General features: G+C 40.0%; 2 protein-coding genes and 1 long non-coding RNA gene across 5 annotated transcripts; 2 read left to right on the top strand and 1 right to left on the bottom strand.

Moving 5' to 3' along the window:
- The first annotated feature begins 756 nt into the window (after positions 1-756).
- On the top strand, positions 757-9,567 carry LOC125017646 (nectin-1-like). 2 transcript variants are annotated; one of them, XM_047601052.1, is made up of 8 exons: positions 757-2,734; positions 5,678-6,016; positions 6,105-6,401; positions 6,910-7,003; positions 7,462-7,619; positions 8,609-8,708; positions 8,816-8,876; positions 9,149-9,567. In XM_047601052.1, exons 1-6 carry the CDS (start codon positions 2,530-2,532, stop codon positions 8,626-8,628), a joined length of 1,113 nt encoding a protein of 370 aa, XP_047457008.1. In that variant the 5' UTR covers positions 757-2,529; the 3' UTR covers positions 8,629-8,708; positions 8,816-8,876; positions 9,149-9,567. The 2 variants fall into 2 exon arrangements, with proteins under 2 accessions (XP_047457008.1, XP_047457009.1); XM_047601053.1 differs by lacking the exons at positions 8,609-8,708; positions 8,816-8,876.
- Positions 9,568-10,322: 755 nt separating this feature from the next.
- LOC125017640 (nectin-4-like) lies at positions 10,323-20,570 on the top strand. The gene is made up of 8 exons (XM_047601039.1): positions 10,323-10,996; positions 14,182-14,520; positions 14,610-14,906; positions 16,968-17,061; positions 19,036-19,193; positions 19,415-19,529; positions 19,635-19,692; positions 20,004-20,570. Exons 1-8 carry the CDS (start codon positions 10,876-10,878, stop codon positions 20,031-20,033), a joined length of 1,212 nt encoding a protein of 403 aa, XP_047456995.1. The 5' UTR covers positions 10,323-10,875; the 3' UTR covers positions 20,034-20,570.
- Positions 12,632-14,099, bottom strand: LOC125017658. 2 transcript variants are annotated; one of them, XR_007113861.1, is made up of 3 exons: positions 13,472-14,099; positions 13,072-13,303; positions 12,632-12,990 (listed from the first exon to the last, which is right to left on the bottom strand). It is a non-coding gene; the product is annotated as an uncharacterized LOC125017658 (long non-coding RNA). The 2 variants fall into 2 exon arrangements; XR_007113860.1 differs by lacking the exon at positions 13,472-14,099 and having other exon boundaries at positions 13,072-13,463.
- Positions 20,571-20,976: the final 406 nt, after the last annotated feature.

The raw sequence follows: 20,976 nt of genomic DNA, 5'->3' as shown, positions 1-20,976 counted from the left end.
ACTGGACCTCATGCAACGTGGATTCTGTGCTTCTCCGCTCTTCCTCCAGACTCTGGGTCCTTGATTTCCAAAGGAAATGCAAAATTTGCTTTCATCAGAAAACATAACTTTGGACCACTCAGCAGCAGTCCAGTCCTTTTTATCCTTGGCCCAGGCGAAACGCTTCTTACGCTGTTTCTTGTTCAAGAGTGGCTTGACACACGGAATGCGACAGCTGAATCCCATGTCTTTCATGCGTCTCTTCGTGGTGGTTCTTGAAGCGCTGACTCCAGCTGCAGTCCACTCTTTGTGGATCTCCCCACATTTTTGAATGGGTTTGTCGTCACAATTCTCTGCAGGGTGCGGTTATCCCTAGAGCTTGTACACTTTTTTCTACCACATTTTTTCCATCCCTTCGCCTGTCTGTTAATGTGCTTGGACACAGAGCTCTGCGAACAGCCAGCTTCTTTAGCAATCAACTTTTGTGTCTTGCCCTCCTTGTACAAGGTGTCAATGGTCGTCTTTTGGACAACTGTTAAGTCAGAAGTCTTCCCCATGATTGTGGAGCCTTCAGAACAAGACTGAGGAACCTTTTAAAGGCCTTTGCAGGTGTTTTGAGTTAATCAGCTGATTAGTGTGGCACCAGGTGTCTTCTATATTGAGCCTTTTCAGAATATTCTAATTTTCTGAGATACTGAATTTGGTGTTTTCATTAGCTGTCAGTTGTAATAATAAAAATGAAAATGAATAAACACTTGAAATATATCACTATGTGTGGAAGGAAAGTATACAGTATACAAATTTCATTTTTTGAATGGAATTACTGAGATAAATCAAGTTTTTGATGATATTCATGGTTACTGGCCAGCACCTGTACATGAGGAAACTTGTAAAGTATTGCTGTGCTAAATGAATGTATAGAAAGTAAATGTGGATATGTCAGCTTTAAGTTCTGATAATAGCAGAAGATTATAAGGTACACAAGAAAGAGAAAAGGCCAGAGAGAGAGTGAGTAGCCCACATCTTCACCTCTCTCAGGGCGTTGGAGTCTGAAGTAAAGCACATGCTGGATGACGGGGTTGCAGTACCATCTTCCTCCAGTTGGTGGTGGACAAATCACATCCTGTTTTACAATAGAAACATTTTATTTTTGAAGCCAAAGTGTCCAATTCTTCTTACTTCTCAGGTTGCTTATTTTGTATAAAAAATGTTTTATAAATAAGTATGTGTCCAAAGATGATTATGGAGGGCTGTTTGTATATTGTGACATTTTATAAGAACTTCCTGACTAGTTGCATCACTGTGTGGTACGGCGTCTGCATTGCAAAGCCCTCTGCATTACAGGTGACCAAGCCATCACACAGCTCTGTGTATAAGTTGTTGCACTTAAGTCCGTTGAGGAAAGATTTCCATCCTGTTGCACATAAGTCAGAATTGACAATAAAGTTACTTTGACTTTTAACTTTCAACATTATAATGTTGAGTCATGTCACAGCGACTTGTGACCTTTGAAGTCTGATCATTTCAAGTCCATTCCCTCAAGACGTTCCTGGTTCCTGAGACACTGGATTCAAAAGAAGGCGACAAACATGAAAACATAATGACTCCAGCCACAGCTGCAGACATTGTTTCATAATTCTGAATCCTTTAATTATTCTCTCCTTATGAGACAACATATCTCATAATTATGTGGATTATCACATTCATCTGATTCTGAGTCTTGGTTAGACCTTCACCTACATGGCCACGAAAAATGTTTGAGTGTTCATGAGGTTTAGTGGTTAGTTGGTGATACAGTATAATAATAAGACCTCAGCTTTGATGTGGTGCATACAGACCAAGTCTACACAACTCTTCTTTCAAAAGACAAAACCATGTTTATATTTAAAACCATCACCTTAAGACATTAATAGTAAAAGTAAAATAACTGAGTAGAATTCAGTTAGTATAATTTAATTTACTGGTAATTATGTCGATATGAAGTTTTAATTTAATCTCTTGAAGGTTGTTTCAGTTTCTGACTTGCAGCAGCTTCCTCACTGAGTTTTCATGATGACTGTCTGTTGTGTTTATTTTTACTTTACCAGGAACTTCAGGATTTTTGTCTTCAAATGTAAATATTTTATTTTTCTTGTGCATGCATGTAAATATGTTTGACCTTCAACCAGATATTTATTAGGTGATCAGATGACGTTAAAGCACACCCTCTCGGGTAATATTGCTTAATTAAAAAATTGTCACATGGTTCACTGGAGATCCAAGCAGGACGAACCGCAGAGAGAGAGAGAGAGTCTGCCCTGAGCAGAGCATTTCTACTGAGATCCTCATCAGCAGGCAGCACCAGGAATAGATAGGACAGAGGAGGAATATCTATCTACTGCTATGAGCTCAGTTCATCATAGGTAACCTATGAAGGAAAACGGCTTTTTAAAATCTGAACCAGAATTTTTTGCATTTTGGCCATGCACAGAAGTAGACGCCCAAGAAGAATTCAGTGGCCTCGGCCTCGGCATCCGGGAGTATCACCGGAAATGCCTCATCTAGTTGCCCATGCCACGGTTTGAGCTTGCTGTGTCTCGGGGGAGAGACGTCAGTTTGCGCTGTTCCCGTGAGTCGCAGTCTCCGATCGAATGGATGGAGCCACGTCTTTTTTGTGTGCCCTTTATGGGCAAAATTTTCCTGAAACGTGAAATCACCGTGAGTTGTAAACTACTGCTGGTGCTGTCAGTTACACTGATGAGCAGAAACACCGAAGGTAAACTGTTTTTCGTCGTTCTTGCTTCGTGTTTACTCAGGTGCAACAGAAACTATTACCTGCAGAGAACAATGGGAATTTAGCTTCAGCACCATTTTGGTCATTTATAGCAAATAAGACGTCACGTATTAACCTCAGTATGCAGGTAGTAAGGGTAATAAGAGACTCAAACGCTATTATGGCGCAGTGAGATGTGAGTAGTAACATCTGCTACTTCGTTCCGTTGTCTGTATTTGGATTTTGGGTTAACGCGTGACTGTTTTTACGACAGTGATGGTTGGCGTTACTTGACTTACCATATGTTTTTCTTAACTAGCTACAAAATGATTTTAACTTTTCCCCATCACGCAGCGGTACGGTCTTTCCTTGGGTTTGGTTTTATGTGCGTGTGTTTTGCTGACTCGTGGTTTAGAGAAGAATCAAAATGGCATGGAGTAGTTTGAAAAACGGGAACAACAGACTTAAAAACAGCTCATTTAGATTATTATTTTTTTAACATATCAGAAACTATTTATGGTGGAGCATTCAAATGTACTATGTAACTCTGCCTCAAATATTACCAGCAATTAAATTCTTGGTACTTAGCACCGAATCAACATCAGAGGAGCAAATAGAATAAACAGGATGAAAATATGTAACAAAATACAATAAAATGTATAGAATAGAAATAAAGCACAGTAGTGTATGTGTGTATGTAAATATCAGGAAACAGCTAAAGATGGTGGGAGTATGAATAGTCTGATGGAGTGACTGGAGTCAGAAAGGATCCATTGTGCCTCTTTCCTGCAGCGCTGGCTGTAAATGTCCTCAATGTCTGGCAGCTCTGACCTGGTGATGTTTTGGGTTGATTTACCACCTTCTACAGCAAGATAACAGAAAATCTCTTATCTTGGATGCAAAGTGCCCGTGTGTGTGTGTGTGTCTGTTGCTATCGTAACGTACTGCTCATAACTTATTAAACTTGTAACTCAAAGCCTCTGATCTGTTGCTATCGTAACGTACTGCTCATAACTTATTAAACTTGTAACTCAAAGCCTCTGAGGCTCACATGGAGCCACGTACACAACTACACTGAAGATGGTGGGAGTATAGATAGTCTAAAGATCAGTCACCCATGACCTGGTTACAGTTTAGATTGATGTCTGGTGTAACCGTGTTCAAGTGTTACTCTAGGGAAAATAAGCGTCCCTTCAGTGTTCTCAGGTATCACACAGATAACTGAAAAGAAAATGAAAAGTGTCACTGATCTAACTTGCAAGCATTTTTGAGGATACTGTGGTACATAAAGAGAACTGAACATACTGCCCTGAGAGCATGTTGCTCAATAAATGTACTGTATACTTTAAAACCATTGCCGTTAACGATCTTAAATAGAAAAATGAAAACCAGACAATATCTTCTCAGCATTCAGAGTAGAGGCGTGGCATGGGAATGTTGGAGAAGGAGGTGTTTGAACCCCTCATTTTCTACTGTCTTGAATGATACCATATCTTTTGCAAGATAAAAGGTAACTGGGGCACCTCGCTGTTTGGCTCTCAGCCAGTGGCAGTTCTAGACCACTTTTAATGGGGAGGCCGGGTTGGGGCCGGCTTTTGTGTTAGAGGGGCACATACAACCCAGGAGCCAAAGCCTGAATGGTTCATTCAGACAAGAGATAAATAAGACAGTAAATAAGACAGAGTTCACAATGTCAACAATTTAAATTGAGTAGTTAAATAAAACACTGACGGAAAAACAGCAACATAATAATTTGTAATTTTGTAAACTAAGAAATTGGTGCTCAGACGTGAATGAACTGCAAATCCTCCCTCATTGTATGTTGCCTTTTTCCAGTTAAAAACTGTCTCTTGGCTGTTAGAGGGGCTGAAATGTCTGCAGGCATAACAATACGACGAGTCCAGCATTTTGGATTACTCCAGCCAAGGATGAATGTCATACCAGGCTACTTTAAAGCTTCTTCCCCTGTCCCCCCATCAAGGTCCTTGGAAACAGTTTCTACTTTGGCTGTGCTGGTGCTTCTTGCTGACATTGGCTGATATCTGGAGAAAGACAAAACAAAATGTCAACAGATACACTAGAGCAAATGTCCAAACAAGCAAATGTTCTTTTAGCATCACTAACCTGCTGGTTCAGTGCATGTAGATGAGGAAGCGCTATTCTCTGCCTGTCTCTCAGTCTGCATTTGTTCTTCTGCCTGACTCATCTGTCCTTTCTTCCTGCTCTGTTCCATCACTTTCTTTACTGACCTCTTCACCTAACTCCTCTGGATCCCTCTCTACTTGCAGCTTTTAATACCAATATGTGGGAATGCGCTTGCATATTTATTTTCCCAAAAATCAGCGCTATGTCAATTATTAGTCTACTTCAGCTGCTCAACTTGAGCAAGTAAGTAATGAGGCATGAGCAGTTTCTCACTGTGGCATTTTTTAAACTGTCAGTTGTTAGATTTTCCATTAACATCCAACCTAGGAAACCTGTTTGGAAGTGGCTGACATTAAGTACCTGTGTTCACACCTCATTTCAGATCCAATCTCAGTTACATGCTCAGTATGGATTCTTTGCGGCGCAGTAGAATATTTTAACAGGTAGCCAGCTGATCAATAACGCTGTTTCAGAACCACTAACGGTGCTGTTTGTTGTGTGCGCCTTATGACTTGGGGACACACGTTTGTTATCTCTCAAATGGCTTCTCAATGCATGAACAAGGACCAGAGCAGTTGACTTTTCTTTTCACTGATTATAGTCCATTCAGTGTCAAGCCACGTTCCAGGAAGACTCATGATCCGTGCTTTCTCATAGACTTTCTTGCAAATGCTGTAATTGAGACCAAATGTGTTTACTAAGGTGCTTTCGTCGTGCGCAACCTTTGATTCCAACGGCCGCAGCAAACAGTCATCAAGATATTACAGCAAAAGAACTAATAACATATCCTGTCCTCTACAGCCCTCCAGGTGATTGGTGGAAGCACAACAGTGGTGAAAGGAGGGACCGCTATCTTACCCTGCAGACTCATTGAGACCTCAGAGACCCTGACTCAGATTACATGGCAGAGGAGAACCAGAGAAAAACCTAAAACTGACAACTTCTACACAATCAACTTGGATGGACCCCAATATGTTAACGGACCTGATAATCGATTTGAGTTTATTGGGAGTTTTTCTGACAGAAATGGATCTCTACAGTTGTCCAATGTTCAATTGAAGGATGAAGGCAGCTACACGTGCATCTTCACTTTGTTCCCCAGTGGAAATCACAAGACAGAGATACCTCTGAACCTGCTTGGTATGATGAAACTTTACAGTTAAAATGTTGTGTTGTTTTCACCTTTTACCCTTAGATTGACTCTTTTCATGTGTGGTGACTATTCTAGTGCCTCCAGTCACAAGCCTGAAGGGTAATCATTTAACTTTGGGTACTGGAGAAGTTTCCCTTGCTACCTGCACGGCTGCCGGCTCCAAGCCTCCTTCAGAGGTGACCTGGCTCACTGGTACCGTGGCAGTGAGGGTGACGACCAACTCCACCCAGCATGACAACGGTACAACGACCACAACCAGCTCACTGTTTGGAGTCCCTACCACAGAAATCAACAACCAGTCAGTTCAGTGTGTCATCACAACAACAGGCCTGCCTGAAGAACAAGTCCTGCCTTTGACCATCCAAGTTCACTGTGAGTAAAAAAAATATTTACACCGAATTCTTATTGATTTCTATGTTTTTAAGTAGTTAAATTTGCTTTACATCCAGGACTACACAAATAAAACAAGATATGGGATTGCTTACAAATATTGCTTAACTTTTGCTTTGATTTGTTTGTTTCCTTCATTGTGTTACTCCACCTGGTTGTTCTATACTAAGTGAGAAAAAAAAGGCATGAGTCAGGACAAAATGACGACATCTAGACTAAGAGAAGAAGCCTTGTAGATCAAAGTGCTTCTTTAGCTGATAGCTTTACTTTTTGTATTTAGCATCTTATCTTCTTGATGGACAAACTATGAGTCAACAAAACCTGACAAACTGACACCTTGTTTGCCGTCTTCTCCAAAAGTGCACATTTGATCTGTGTGCGCAAAGGGATGGGTTTGATACAGAGAACAAATATCCGTTTTAACACATCCAACACAACTTCACAGCTCAAAAAGTCATTTTCCTGTTCTTCTTTTTTTTTTTGTTTCCAGTCCCACCAATGGATATGACAATTGTTCAACGTTCTGAAAACTCGTATGAATGTGTGGCCAACGCCAACCCAGAGGCACATTTCACCTGGAGCAGGTACAGTAATTTAAATAGCAGCCATCAGTTAAGACTCTCTTAAACAAGCAGTGTTTACATGATTTATCTCAGAGCATTTTCTGCTTTGTCTACATCAACTTTGTCTACATCAACTCATTGTCTGTACTGTAATATTCCCAGTGCTAAGTATTGAGAGTAAGGAAACAGAGTAGGATAAACTGAGCACAACACCAGAACTCCCAATTAAAATGTATTATATTAGTTGTAACCAGCAGCTGAGCAAAAAGAGTTGGTTATTTTAGATTAAAGAAATTTGATTTAACATGTTTTCTACATGAGCTTCACAGATGTGTGTTCAGTGTGCTTTTAACCAATAAGGAACATAACAATACAAGACAAACAATCAATTAAGAGCTAATAACATTCTTTTCATTTTCTTTTATCTTTTAGTCTTTGTCTATGTCCATTTTATGCAGAGCCTCATTTGTCTCCTCCAGGTCTGATCAGTCTTTGCCTGAGTCTGATATTAAAGTTCAGGGTGCAACTCTGCAGTTTTTGAGGAAGACCTCTAATCTGAATGGGCTCTATCAGTGTGAAGCTGTCAACCCGTATGGAAGAAAAGGTGGAGGTCAGATCCACGTGTATATGGATTTTGGTAAGATTTGATTTGGATGTGGAGTTTGTCAAATTCTTCTTGATATTTTTTGAATATTTTCTGGACTCGTCTGTTGTATCTAAGGACACACATGATCCTCAAAATGATGACGTCAGTATCTAAGGACTTAATGACTTGAAAATATGTTCAACATTGTGTTCAAAATGTGCATATGATATGTAAATCAGGGATGTTCAAGGTTTTTCAGGCCAAGGATCCCAAACTGATGGAGAGATTAAGTAGAGACACCCTACCTACTATGTGTATCTATATTAAAGTCAACCTAGTGCTATTTATAAATATACATTATTATTATCATTTTGCATTCAATATTAATCTGCTCAAATTAAACACAGACTCAAATAGCGCAAGAAAATCGAATAAGCTGGACTTGTAGAATTTCTTGAAGACGTTTCGCCACTGATCCGAGTAGTTTCTTCAGTTCTGGGTCCTACTGTGTAGATTGACAGATCTCGGCTTGTGTGGTGCTCTGTATGAAATGGTGTGCTGTTCATACAGCTCCTGTATCAGAAACGAATAAGTGAAATGCTGACTGATATCGTTGTCATGACATTTTTTGTCCACAGTAATACTGAAGTGAAAATCTGATATCGTGACAGCCCTATAAGCACAAATGGCTACGCATCCATCATTAAGGGCACCTCTGAACTCAACTCTTTCAAACCTTAAACAGGCTCCGTCTTGTGAAGGTTCTGTTCTTCTAAGTTTCAGGAGCTTTTTGTGTTTCAGTAACTGTCTGTACAGGAACGTTTACATCCTGAGGCCCAGTGTGTGAATGCAGCATTAGTCACTAAATCTAGTCTGTAATATAGAAAACAAGACAAAAATGTACCCAAAGTACAGTTAATAACTGTAGCCTGAACTGAGAAATAAAACCTTCAGATAAGCTGGTTTAATTAGTGACATTAATTATATCAGTATTTTCATCTGAATGTTTTTTAATTCTTGGGTGTTTTTTGTTGCTCTAGGCTCCTGCACTGCTGCCTGAACCTTATTTGGTCTTCTGCTTTCCCTGAACATTGTAGCCTCAGTGTGGTACCTTCATAAACACAAGAATACTCTTCTATGGTACCAATTACAGTCACCCTCTATGCATTTAAGCTTAACATACAAATACATACTGGCCATGCTGTGTAAATCTTTCGCTTCATATTTATTTGTGTTTCATTATGTAGCAGAGAAGCAGTAAAAAACACTGTCCCAACATCTCCTCCAAGCAATGACGGCGGAGAAGAGGTAAAGGAGAGATTACAGTTAATTTGGTAAAATGTATCTTAGCCCTTTGTTCCCTTAGAGTTTAAAACATTTTATGCATGAATACCACGTGTCTGGATGTGTTATGTTTTGCTGTTGTAGCTTTAGTTGTATCTGCTTTTTGATCTGAAAAATTTAACTGTAACATTCATTTTTTTGGTGTTCAGTTTCAGTGTAATTTTGAAATATTCTTTCTGTAATCTGCTTAGATCCTTGAGATTTAAATAATTTGTTTCTTCTTTTTTTCACTGCAGGAACCTCTGACAGCTAAAAATGAGAGAATCTGAAGCAAATGTTTGAGGATCATCTGATCAGTGAAGAGTTGGACAGAGAACATGGACAGGTGTTGTGTTGTGTAAGGGAAGATGACAAACTAAAGATATGAGTCTAGTACATGAGGAAACTTGTAAAGTACTGTGTTTGTGCTAAATGAATGTATAGAAAGTAAATGTGGGTATGTCAGCTTTAAGTTCTGATAATAGCAGAAGATTATAAGGTACACAAGAAAGAGAAAAGGCCAGAGAGAGAGTGAGTAGCCCACATATTCGCCTCTCTCAGGGCGTTGGAGTCTGAAGTAAAGCATATGCTGGATGATGGGGTTGCAGTACCATCTTCCTCCAGTTGGTGGTGGACAAATCACATCTTGTTTTACAATAAAAACATTTTATTTTTGTAGCCAAAGTGTCCAATCCTTCTTACTTCTCAGGTTGCTTATTTTGTATAAAAAATGTTTTATAAATAAGTATGTGTCCAAAGATGATTGTGGAGGGCTGTTTGTATATTGTGACATTTTATAAGAACATCCTGACTAGTTGCATCACTGTGTGGTACGGTGTCTGCACTGTGTCCTGGCAATTGCCATGTGCCTTAGCTTATATTATTTATACATGTATGTATATGTATATATGTGTGTGTCAGATGTGCTGACATGTACGTTCTGTTTAAGTTGTTGCACTTTGGTCCATTGAAAAAAGATTTCCTTCCTGTTGCACACAATTGACAAAGTTTACTTTTTCTTTTGACTTTGATCATTTTTTTTATAATGTTGAGTCATGTTCTTCACCTATACCTACCTTCACCTATATGGCCACGAAAAATGTTTGAGTGTTCATGAGGTTTAGTGGTTAGTTGGTGATACAGTATAATAATAAGACCTCAGCTTTGATGTGGTGCATACAGACCAAGTCTACACAACTCTTCTTTCAAAAGACAAAACCATGTTTATATTTAAAACCATCACCTGAAGACATTAATAAGTAAAAGTAAAATAACTGAGTAGAATTCAGTTAGTATAATTTAATTTACTGGTAATTATGTCAATATGAAGTTTTAATTTAATCTCTTGAAGGTTGTTTCAGTTTCTGACTTGCAGCAGCTTCCTCACTGTGTTTTCATGATGACTGTGTTGTGTTTATTTTTACTTTACCAGGAACTTCAGGATTTTTGTCTTCAAATGTAAATATTTTATTTTTCTTGTGCATGCATGTAAATATGTTTGACCTTCAACCAGGTATTTATTCGGTGCTCAGATGACGTTAAAGCACACCCTCTCGGTAATATTGCTTAATTAAAAAATTGTCACATGGTTCACTGGAGATCCAAGCAGGACGAATCGCAGAGAGAGAGAGAGTCTGCACTGAGCAGAGCATTTCTACTGAGATCCTCATCAGCAGGCAGCACCAGGAACAGATAGGACAGAGGAGGAATATCTATCTACTGCTATGAGCTCAGTTCATCATAGGTAACCTATGAAGGAAAACGGCTTTTTAAAATCTGAACCAGAATTTTTTGCATTTTGGCCATGCACAGAAGTAGACGCCAAAGAAGAATTCAGTGGCCTCGGCCTCGGCCTCGGCATCTGGGAGTGTCACCGGAAATGCCTGACCTAGTTGCCCATGCCACGGTTTGAGCTTGCTGTGTCTCGGGGGAGAGAGACGTCAGTTTGCGCTGTTCCCGTGAGTCGCAGTCTCCGATCGAATGGATGGAGCCACGTCTTTTTTGTGTGCCCTTTATGGGCAACGTTTTTCTGAACCGTGAAATCTCCGTGAGTTGTAAACTACTGCTGGTGCTGTCAGTTACACTGATGAGCAGAAACACCGAAGGTAAACTGTTTTTCGTCGTTCTTGCTTCGTGTTTACTCAGGTGCAACAGAAACTATTACCTGCAGAGAACAATGGGAATTTAGCTTCAGCACCATTTTGGCCATTTATAGCAAATAAGACGTCACGTATTAACCTCAGTATGCAGGTAGTAAGGTTAATAAGAGACTCAAACGCTATTATGGCGCAGTGAGATGTGAGTAATAACATCTGCTACTTCGTTCCGTTGTCCATCTGGATTTTGGGTTAACGCGTGACTGTTTTTACGACAGTGATGGTTGGCGTTACTTGACTCACCATATGTTTTTCTTAACTAGCTACAAAATGATTTTAACTTTTCCCCATCACGCAGCGGTACGGTCTTTCCTTGGGTTTGGTTTCATGTGCGTGTGTTTTGCTGACTCGTGGTTTAGAGAAGAATCAAAATGGCATGGAGTAATTTGAAAAACGGGAACAACAGACTTAAAAACAGCTCATTTAGATTATTTTTCTTTTTTTTTTTTTAACATATCAGAAACTATTTATGGTGGAGCATTCAAATGTACTATGTAACTCTGCCTCAAATATTACCAGCAATTAAATTATTGGTACTTAGCACCGAATCAACATCAGAGGAGCAAATAGAATAAACAGGATGAAAATATGTAACAAAATACAATAAAATGTATAGAATAGAAATAAAGCAGAATACTATGTGTGTGTATGTAAATATCAGGAAACGGCTAAAGATGGTGGGAGTTTAAAAAGTCTGAAGATGGAGTGGCTGGAGTCAGAAAGGATCCATTGTGCCTCTTTCCTGCAGCGCTGGCTGTAAATGTCCTCAATGTCTGGCAGCTCTGACCTCATGATGTTTTGGGTTGATTTACCACCTTCTACAGCAAGATAACAGAAAATCTCTTATCTTGGATGCAAAGTGCCCGTGTGTGTGTGTGTGTGTGTCTGTTGATATCGTAACGTACTGCTCATAACTTATTAAACTTGTAACTCAAAGCCTCTGAGGCTCACATGGAGCCACGTACACAACTACACTGAAGATGGTGGGAGTATAGATAGTCTAAAGATCAGTCACCCATGACCTGGTTACAGTTTAGATTGATGTCTGGTGTAACTGTGTTCAAGTGTTACTCTAGGGAAAATAAGCGTCCCTTCAGTGTTCTCAGGTATCACACAGATAACTGAAAAGAAAATGAGAAGTGTCACTGATCTAACTTGCAAGCATTCTTGAGGATACTGTGGTACATAAAGAGAACTGAACATACTGCCCTGAGAGCATGTTGCTCAATAAATGTACTGTATACTTTAAAACCATTGCCGTTAACGATCTTAAATAGAAAAATGAAAACCAAACAATATCTTCTCAGCATTCAGATTAGAGGCGCGGCATGGGAGTGTTGGAGAATGAGGTGTTTGAACCCCTCATTTTCTACTGTCTTGAATGATACCATATCTTTTGCAAGATAAAAGGTAACTGAGGCACCTCGCTGTTTGGCTCTCAGCCAGTGGCAGTTCTAGACCACTTTTAATGGGGAGGCCGGGTTGGGGCCGGCTTTTGTGTTAGAGGGGCACATACAACCCAGGAGCCAAAGCCTGAAGGCTTCATTCAGACAAGAGATAAATAAGACAGTAAATAAGACAGAGTTCACAATGTCAACAATTTAAATTGAGTAGTTAAATAAAACATTGACGGAAAAACAGCAACATAATAATTTGTAACTTTTGTAAACTAAGAAATTGGTGCTCAGACGTGAATGAACTGCAAATCCTCCCTCATTGTATGTTGCCTTTTTCCAGTTAAAAACTGTCTCTTGGCTGTTAGAGGGGCTGAAATGTCTGCAGGCATAACAATACGACGAGTCCAGCATTTTGGATTACTCCAGCCAAGGATGAATGTCATACCAGGCTACTTTAAAGCTTCTTCCCCTGTCCCCCCATCAAGGTCCTTGGAAACAGTTTCTACTTTGGCTGTGCTGGTGCTTCTTGCTGACATTGGCTGATATCTGGAGAAAGACAAAACAAAATGTCAACAGATACATTAGAGCAAATGTCCAAACAAGCAAATGTTTTTTAGCATCACTAACCTGCTGGTTCAGGGCATGTAGATGAGGAAGCACTATTCTCTGCCTGTCTCTCAGTCTGCATTTGTTCTTCTGCCTGACTCATCTGTCCTTTCTTCCTGCTCCGTTCCATCACTTTCTTTACTGACCTCTTCACCTAACTCCTCTGGATCCCTCTCTACTTGCAGCTGCCTCTTCATTTTTTTGTCTGTGCCTCATCTGGATCATCTAGTCCACCATCATTGCTGCCTATAAACTGATAGCACAGTCAAGCAAAAGCACAACACTGAATTAAATATTAACTCAATAGTGATGCTGTCAGCTTGCTTGAATGCGATTCTTTTAAAATTTATATGTCGAAAATAAAGGGGCTGAAATCATTTCACATTTCACGTATCGGCTCCTGCACAACAAGTTCACTCACCTTCAGTTGTTGGGATGATAAATGTTTGATCAAAATGTTTTTCGCGCTCTTATCCTTTCTTCACTCGCTTAGTGTGCGCCGCTCTAAGTGGTCCGACTGGAAACCCGCTGAGACGCTTTAGTTCCGCCTTTCCCTTCAAAATCAAAAGCTTCCCATAACAAACTGTGAGGAACTGAACCAAACGCATTAGCCAGGTCTAGAAGATCAGAACACTGTATTGTCACAAGATGGTTGATGTTATTTATTTCTCATATTTCCTTAGTTTTAACTATTCCATATTTGTTTATTGAGCCAATTGGTGTCACTACAGTGCGTTCTAATGGCTTAGTGCCAGTATTGGATGGTTTATTTGTATCATAATTCAACCCAACGTCCTATTCGTGCAAGGCCTTTAGAAGTCTAGATATTACTGCTCACTGTTTAGTAACATTATTTTCACAAGAGTGTACATGTGAGTCTTGTTCTCCTGACACTGATGTCAATGTTAAGCATAAAAAGAAGGAACTGGCAAAAGAAGCAGCAAGGATAGGCATGATGCAAGCTGAGGTATAATTCAATCACATGATGTAATTCAATCACATCTGATGAAGTAAGGATTGTGAGCTATAAAGCTATGCTCAGTTCATTGTGGAGGTAAATGTGAAACAAATAACCTAAATACTATCAGCATACAGTACATTCTACTTCAAATTAATTTTATCATTTTACAGCCCTCCAGGTGATTGGTGGACGCGCAACAGTGGTGAAAGGAGGAACCGCTATCTTACCCTGCATACTCATTGAGACCTCAGAGACCCTGACTCAGATTACATGGCAGAGGAGAACCAGAGAAAAACCTAAAAATGACAACTTCTACACAATCCAATTGGATGGACCCCAATATGTGAATGGTCCTGATAATCGATTTGAGTTTATTGGGAGTTTTTCTGACAAAAATGGATCTCTACAGTTGTCCAATGTTCAATTGAAGGATGAAGGCAGCTACACGTGCATCTTCACTTTGTTCCCCAGTGGAAATCACAAGACAGAGATACCTCTGAACATGCTTGGTATGATGAAACTTTACAGTTAAAATGTTGTGTTGTTTTCACCTTTTAGCCGTTAGATTGACTCTTTTCATGTGTGGTGACTATTCTAGTGCCTCCAGTCACAAGCCTGAAGGGTGATAATTTAACTTTGGGTACTGGAGAAGTTTCTCTTGCTACCTGCACGGCTGCCGGCTCCAAGCCTCCTTCAGAGGTGACCTGGCTCACTGATACCCTGGCAGTGAGGGTGACGACCAACTCCACCCAGCATGACAACGATACAACCACCACAACCAGCTCACTGTTTGGAGTCCCTACCACGGAAATCAACAACCAGTTGGTTCAGTGTGTCATCAGAACAACAGGCCTGCCTGAAGAACAAGTCCTGTCTTTGACCATCCAAGTTCACTGTGAGTAAAAAAAAATACTTCCCTACACCGACTTCTTATGAATTTGGTTGGTTTTGGTCTTAGGACTTTGCCATGCAGCCTATTTTGGCCCATTTTCGTTCTTATGGTGGAGTCATGAACTCTGACTGTAACTGAGTTGTTGTGTGCTCTTTTGTGACCTCTTGGATGAGTTGTCGCTGCTGTCTTGGGGTAATTTTGATCGGCCGGCCACTCCTGGAAAGGTTGATCACTGTTCCATGTTTTCTCCATTTGTGGTTAATGGCTGGAGTGGAGTGGAGTGGTGCTCTGGAGTCTCAAACTTATAAATTTCTTTATAACCTTTTCCAGACTGATAGATTTCAGTTTTCTTACTCATTTGTTCCTGAATTTCTTTGGATCTCAGTATGATGTGTTGAGGATCTTTTGACCTACTTCACTTTGTCATGCAGATCCTATTGAAGTGATTTCTTGATTGAAAACAGGTGTGGCAGTAATCAGCCCTAGGTGTGGCTGGAGAAACTGAACTGAGGTGTAAAACCACAGTTAAGTTATGTTTATACAGGAGGGGCAAACAATTTTTCTCACTGGTCCTTGTAGGTTTGGATTTTTAAAAACTGCATTTTGTGTTTACTTGTGTTATCTGTGTTTTATATTTAAATGTGTCTGATGATGTGAAACATTTAGGTGTGACATGCAAAAAAAAGAAAAAAAAAAGAAGATGAAATCAGAAAGGGTGCAAACACTTTTTCACTCCACTGTGTTTCCAACTCTCTGCAGATGACATATGACCAGGATTTTGGATCAGTTTGCAAATTACAGGGCACATGCAACAGACTATTAAAAAGCTTCCAGTAACATATGGCATATAGCACTTGATCATAGACACTCAAAGTTGCTCTATATTGAATGCATTAATCATTCGCTCGCACAGTCACACCCTGGTGGAGGTAAACTACCTCAGTAATTACACCTGCAGGCCTCTCCGACCACCACTAACATGGTGGTTAAGTGTCTTTCCCAAGGAAACAATGGACAGACTAGGGATAGGGCAGAATCAAACCCCCAACCTTTCGGTTATTGGACGACCGCTCTACCTCTATCTACCTACCGCTCTACCCCTCTACTGTCGCCCCTTGTACACAGCATCACTGTTGAAGACATCTAGACTAAGACAAGGGGCCTGGGAGACCACATGTCTGCCAGCTGATTGCAAGTTTTGTTTTTTGTATCTCGCAAACTGAATGTGAAATGTAATTTCTGTGTTTCTCAGTTCTGCTGAATTCTATATTTGTAATGACATGTTTAGTACTTTGGTGTTGCCCTTTTTTATCTCACTTGGTCAACCAAGACATTAGTCAAGTCAGTTCATACCACTTGCTTGGCTGCCCTCTCCTCCAAAAGTGCATGTTCATTGCGTTCATAAAGGAGTGGGGTAGATGTAGATTTGAATTTCATATTTTCATTTTGAGGCCAGGCCATTCAAATCATTTGGTCAGGCTTTATAGTGGACAGGAGAGCATGCATGAGGTTTTTTTCTCTGTCTTTTTCCCCAGTGTGTCAGAAGCCACAACCATAACCTAAATACAGTGTTTCTGATGGTTGTTTGTCACACTGTGTTTTGTTTCTGGTGGAATTTCCCCTATAATCCACTGACACCTGTGACGTTCTTCAAACATTATCTACAGGACAATGCCCTGAACTTCAGGCCCCATGACCCAAGCTGAAGTATAAATTGTACCACTGTTAGATGTGAGATCACCTTGACCTCAATTAAATTCATGGGAAAGTGTGAGTTTGACAGGAAAGCAACACACTGTAAATGCACACCAGTGAATGGACTCATACATTCAACGGTGTCTTCTAAAACACACAGGTATGCTATTCTGACAAAAGCAAACATGGTACCTCAGTAGCCAATAGAGAGCCATGTCAGGCTGTTATTTGTACAGCAGTCATCGGCTTATCTGAGTGGGTAGGTTCCCGTCATTCTTGTTAGACCTTCTTTTGTTATCATTAGTGTTTCTATGCTAATAGCAACATCATTGCTCATTCCCTGCGTTTCTGTTTTATTTTTATTTCCAGTCCCACCCATGAACGTGACGATTGTTCAACCTTCTGAAAACTCATATGAATGTGTAGCCAACGCCAACCCAGAGGCACATTTCGTCTGGAGCAGGTACAGTAGTTTAAATAACAGCCTCTTAAACAAGCAGTATTTACATGATTTATCTTGAAGCATTGTCTGCTTTGTCATTTTCCTAAGCTTTGCATAGTGGTGAAACAGTTGTGCCTTTAGCGAAAGGCCAATCACACCCACACCAAACTAGCAGAGGTAAGCGGCAGCAATGCCGAATGTGGAGGAAAAGCTGCGAGCCGTCACTGGTTGGATTGGGTCGACCTGGGTTTTTCTCTCTGATGCTGATTTATCTACCTGTTACATTCTGACTATAGGCCTGACAGACTGTATCATTGTAGAAGCTTCAGCTCAAAAACAAGTTTTGATCTTCTCCCATAAAGACCTATCTCTGAAGGGCAGATATTGAACACTCGCTGCTGGTCTTCTTTGCCTCACAGAATATGAGCAGGCAGAAGCTCAACAGTATCACCCTACCATCAGTTTATCACATTGACCAGCAGTGGAAGTGCACCAATAAAAAGTATTTCCTGTGAGGAACTGCAGCGAGCGCAGATACCGAGTGCTGAGAAAAAAAATATACAGTGGGTAAATGGGTCAGCCAGGGTTTACACATTGGCATAATGGCATCACTTCAATGGAAAGAGAACAGCAGACCCTGGCGGGCCCTCTAAATGACCAGACACCTTAAGAAACTTCTAATCAATGGCGCCTACTTTGGAAATCCCAGTTTCAGGTTTTATATGCGACAAGTGTGGTTTTGACTAAGGACTGTGCACTTCCACATTACTAAGATCAGTAGAGTCATGGTCAACATTTCTTACCAATAACCAAAAAAAAAAAACATCTTCCAGCAGCTTCAGTCTTTTTCACTGTAGTAGCTTAACATATATTAGTCTTTTTGGAGGAGGAATCAAGTAGCGAGTATGACATTTTTCTTTGTTGCCCCGATGATATTTTTGGCAGGTAAATGGGTCGATAAAGATAACGAGCAATACAGTACTAAGCCATGGGTTTAGGATTAAAGACAGTAAAAACAGCTTAGGTGCAGGATAATATTTGCTTACAGTAAAGTAAGATTACTGTCTAGTCTGACGGGCACCAGGTGTTTCCTCTATAAACAATGTCATAAATGTGAGGTTTTTGAGGTTTTATGACTCATAAAACGGTGTAACATGAAACCAGTATTATGCGGAAAGCGTAACATGACCCTTTTGAACTTTGTCAACGATGAGACTTTTTGTTGGATTTAGTAAGCAGATGGTAAAATGTCATATGAAGGGGTATATGATCACATTCGAAGTCTTTCATCACATTTTATTGCAATCCGTCTTGCCTCTGTGTCCTCAATTTACCGTAGATTCTTAGATGTACAGTATCCCTGTAATTACTGTACTTTTTGAGTAGATCCTGCCTCAGACAGCTAGTCACAACAAAGAAGTTTGGGACAGCTGCTAAGTCCAAGCTTCTTTCCGACATCATTGCTTCTAATTATCACAATCCTTGTGTTCTGTTTAAACCTGTAAACTCGGTTCCCCCACAATCAATCTGTCCGGAGAACTTAACTGAAGTGAGTAGACGCCTTAAGAAGATTATAATCACTGGCGCCTAATTTGGAAACCCCCTACTGGGTCTCCCAATGACCCAAGTCCGCCTCATCTTTTTAAAGAGGTTTCTTCCAACTTAGCACCATATGAGCTCAATGTAATGCATGTAGCTTAGCTAATGGGATTGTACCTGCAAGTAAGCATGCTGTGATGACACCACTGATTAAAGAGTTAGCCACTGCCTTTTGTTCTTTTCTGTTTTGGAATACAAAGTCATAGTGTCTCAGTGTAATGTGATGTCGGCTGTGTCTGGCTGGCATGCTAATGTCAGAAGATATCCGTGGCAAGAGGGAAAATACCTTACCTGTAACAAGAGACTGCCATCACATTAAACAGTTTAAGGAAATGAGTTTTAACATGTTCTTCTGTTAGTCTCCATTTTATGCAGAGTCTCATTTGTCTCCTCCAGGTCTGGTCAGTCTTTGCCTAAGTCTGATATTAAAGTTCAGGGTGCAACTCTGCAGTTTGTGAGAAAGACCTCTGATCTGAATGGGCTCTATCTGTGTGAAGCTGTCAACCTGTATGGAAGAAAAGGTGGAGGTCAGCTCCACGTGTACATGGATTTTGGTAAGATTTGATTTGGATGTGGAGTTTGTCAAATCCTTCTTGATATTTTTTGAATATGTTCTGTACTCGTCTATTGTATCTAAGGACACACATGATCCTCAATTAAGTACAATTAAGAACTGTAGCTTGCAGTTCAGATAAGCTGGTTTAATTAGTGACATTAATTATATCAGTATTTTCATCTGAATGTTTTTTTATTCTTGTGTTTTTTGTTGCTTCAGGCTCCTGCACTGCTGCCTGGACCTTATTTGGTCTTCTGCTTTCCCTGAACATTGTAGCCTTCTTAGTGTGGTACTTTCATGATGCTCTAATACAAATACTTAATACTCTACTAAGGTACCAACTACAGTCACCCTCTATGCATTTCAGCTACATACAAATAGATACTACTCATGCTATGTAAATCTTTTGCTGTATTTTTATTGGTGTTTCATTATATAGCAGACAAGGAGAAAGAAACGCTGTTCCAACATCTTCAAGTGATGATAGAGGAGAAGAGGTAAAGGAAAGATTGCAGTTAACTTGTTAAAATGTATCTTAACTCTTTTTTGTTCCCTCAGAGTTTAGTCTGTATCATGAAAACATTCTAGGTATGAATACTATGTGTCTGGGTGTGTTATGTTTTGCAGTTGCTTTAATTCTATCTGCTCCTTGGAACATCTGAAAATTTGAACTGTAACATTCATTATTTCAGTGTGTTCTGTCTCAGTGTAATGCTGTGTTTAAATATTATTTTTCTGTAATCTTTAAAGATTCACAAAGTCAGCAGATTCAATTAATTTGTTTGTTTCTTTTTTTTTTTTACTCCAGGCATCTCCGACGGCAGATCACCGAGTTTGACATCTGAAACACATGTTAGAGTCATCTGATCTGTGAACAACTGGGCAACATGGACAGGTGTTGTGTTTAATATCCATGGTTTATCTGGTGTCATATTAGAAAAAGAAACAAATGTGTGAAGAAAATAGAAAGGACAGGTGTAGATGAGGGAAGTCTAGTAGACTGACTCATACTCTCATTGTTGATCTCCAGTAGGATGTGGCTTCTAAGGAAACAGTCTGTTCCACTTTTACCAACTGCTTTAACGGCATTTATGTTCAGAGCACGAAATCTGTATCCAACGTTTTAACGACTCACAGCAGCAGAGGATTATGGTGATAAAGAAGGGTGGAGCACATCATGAATCAGACGTCATATAGTATAGATTGGGGAAATCCTTGTTTGTCAGTGTTAAACGCCTGCTTGTTACAGACCTGGAGTCTGACATTGAGGGTATGTAGGTTTGGTTTTGTGTAGACCATGGTAGTATTACAGATACTTGTTGTGATCTTGACAGTATATAGTTCATGTAAAGCTGTGGCTGCCTGCCTTTGGTAGCTGTACTTGTAGTGACAGTTACACCATGACTGATTATCTTTTAGCAGTTTCATCCACACATTACCACAGATAACTTCACATTGTTTTATCAGTATATCGTAGGAGCACAGCACTTAGCAGTTTCAGTTGAGTCTATTTTGACACAAACTATAATTATAACAACCAACATACAGTCGCAATCCAGAGCCAACACCCTGCCCTTTATGTTTGTTCATTGTCACAGTCAGTGTGAAAAAAATGTATAATCTTTGTCTTGCAGCTTAGCTCTAACGTCGACCGTCTCTGTCAAGAAAGACAAACGTCCTGACCTCCTGAGACCCTGCATCCTCATATGGCGCTTAACGTCCCCTTAACGTATTAGTCCAAAAAAGCGTTGGATAAAGTCAGCTGGACTTGTAGAATTTCT

The sequence above is a fragment of the Mugil cephalus genome, chromosome 12 (genome assembly GCF_022458985.1).
Source record: "Mugil cephalus isolate CIBA_MC_2020 chromosome 12, CIBA_Mcephalus_1.1, whole genome shotgun sequence".
Taxonomy (NCBI): domain Eukaryota; kingdom Metazoa; phylum Chordata; class Actinopteri; order Mugiliformes; family Mugilidae; genus Mugil; species Mugil cephalus.
This window is presented reverse-complemented; position numbering and strand designations above follow the sequence as displayed.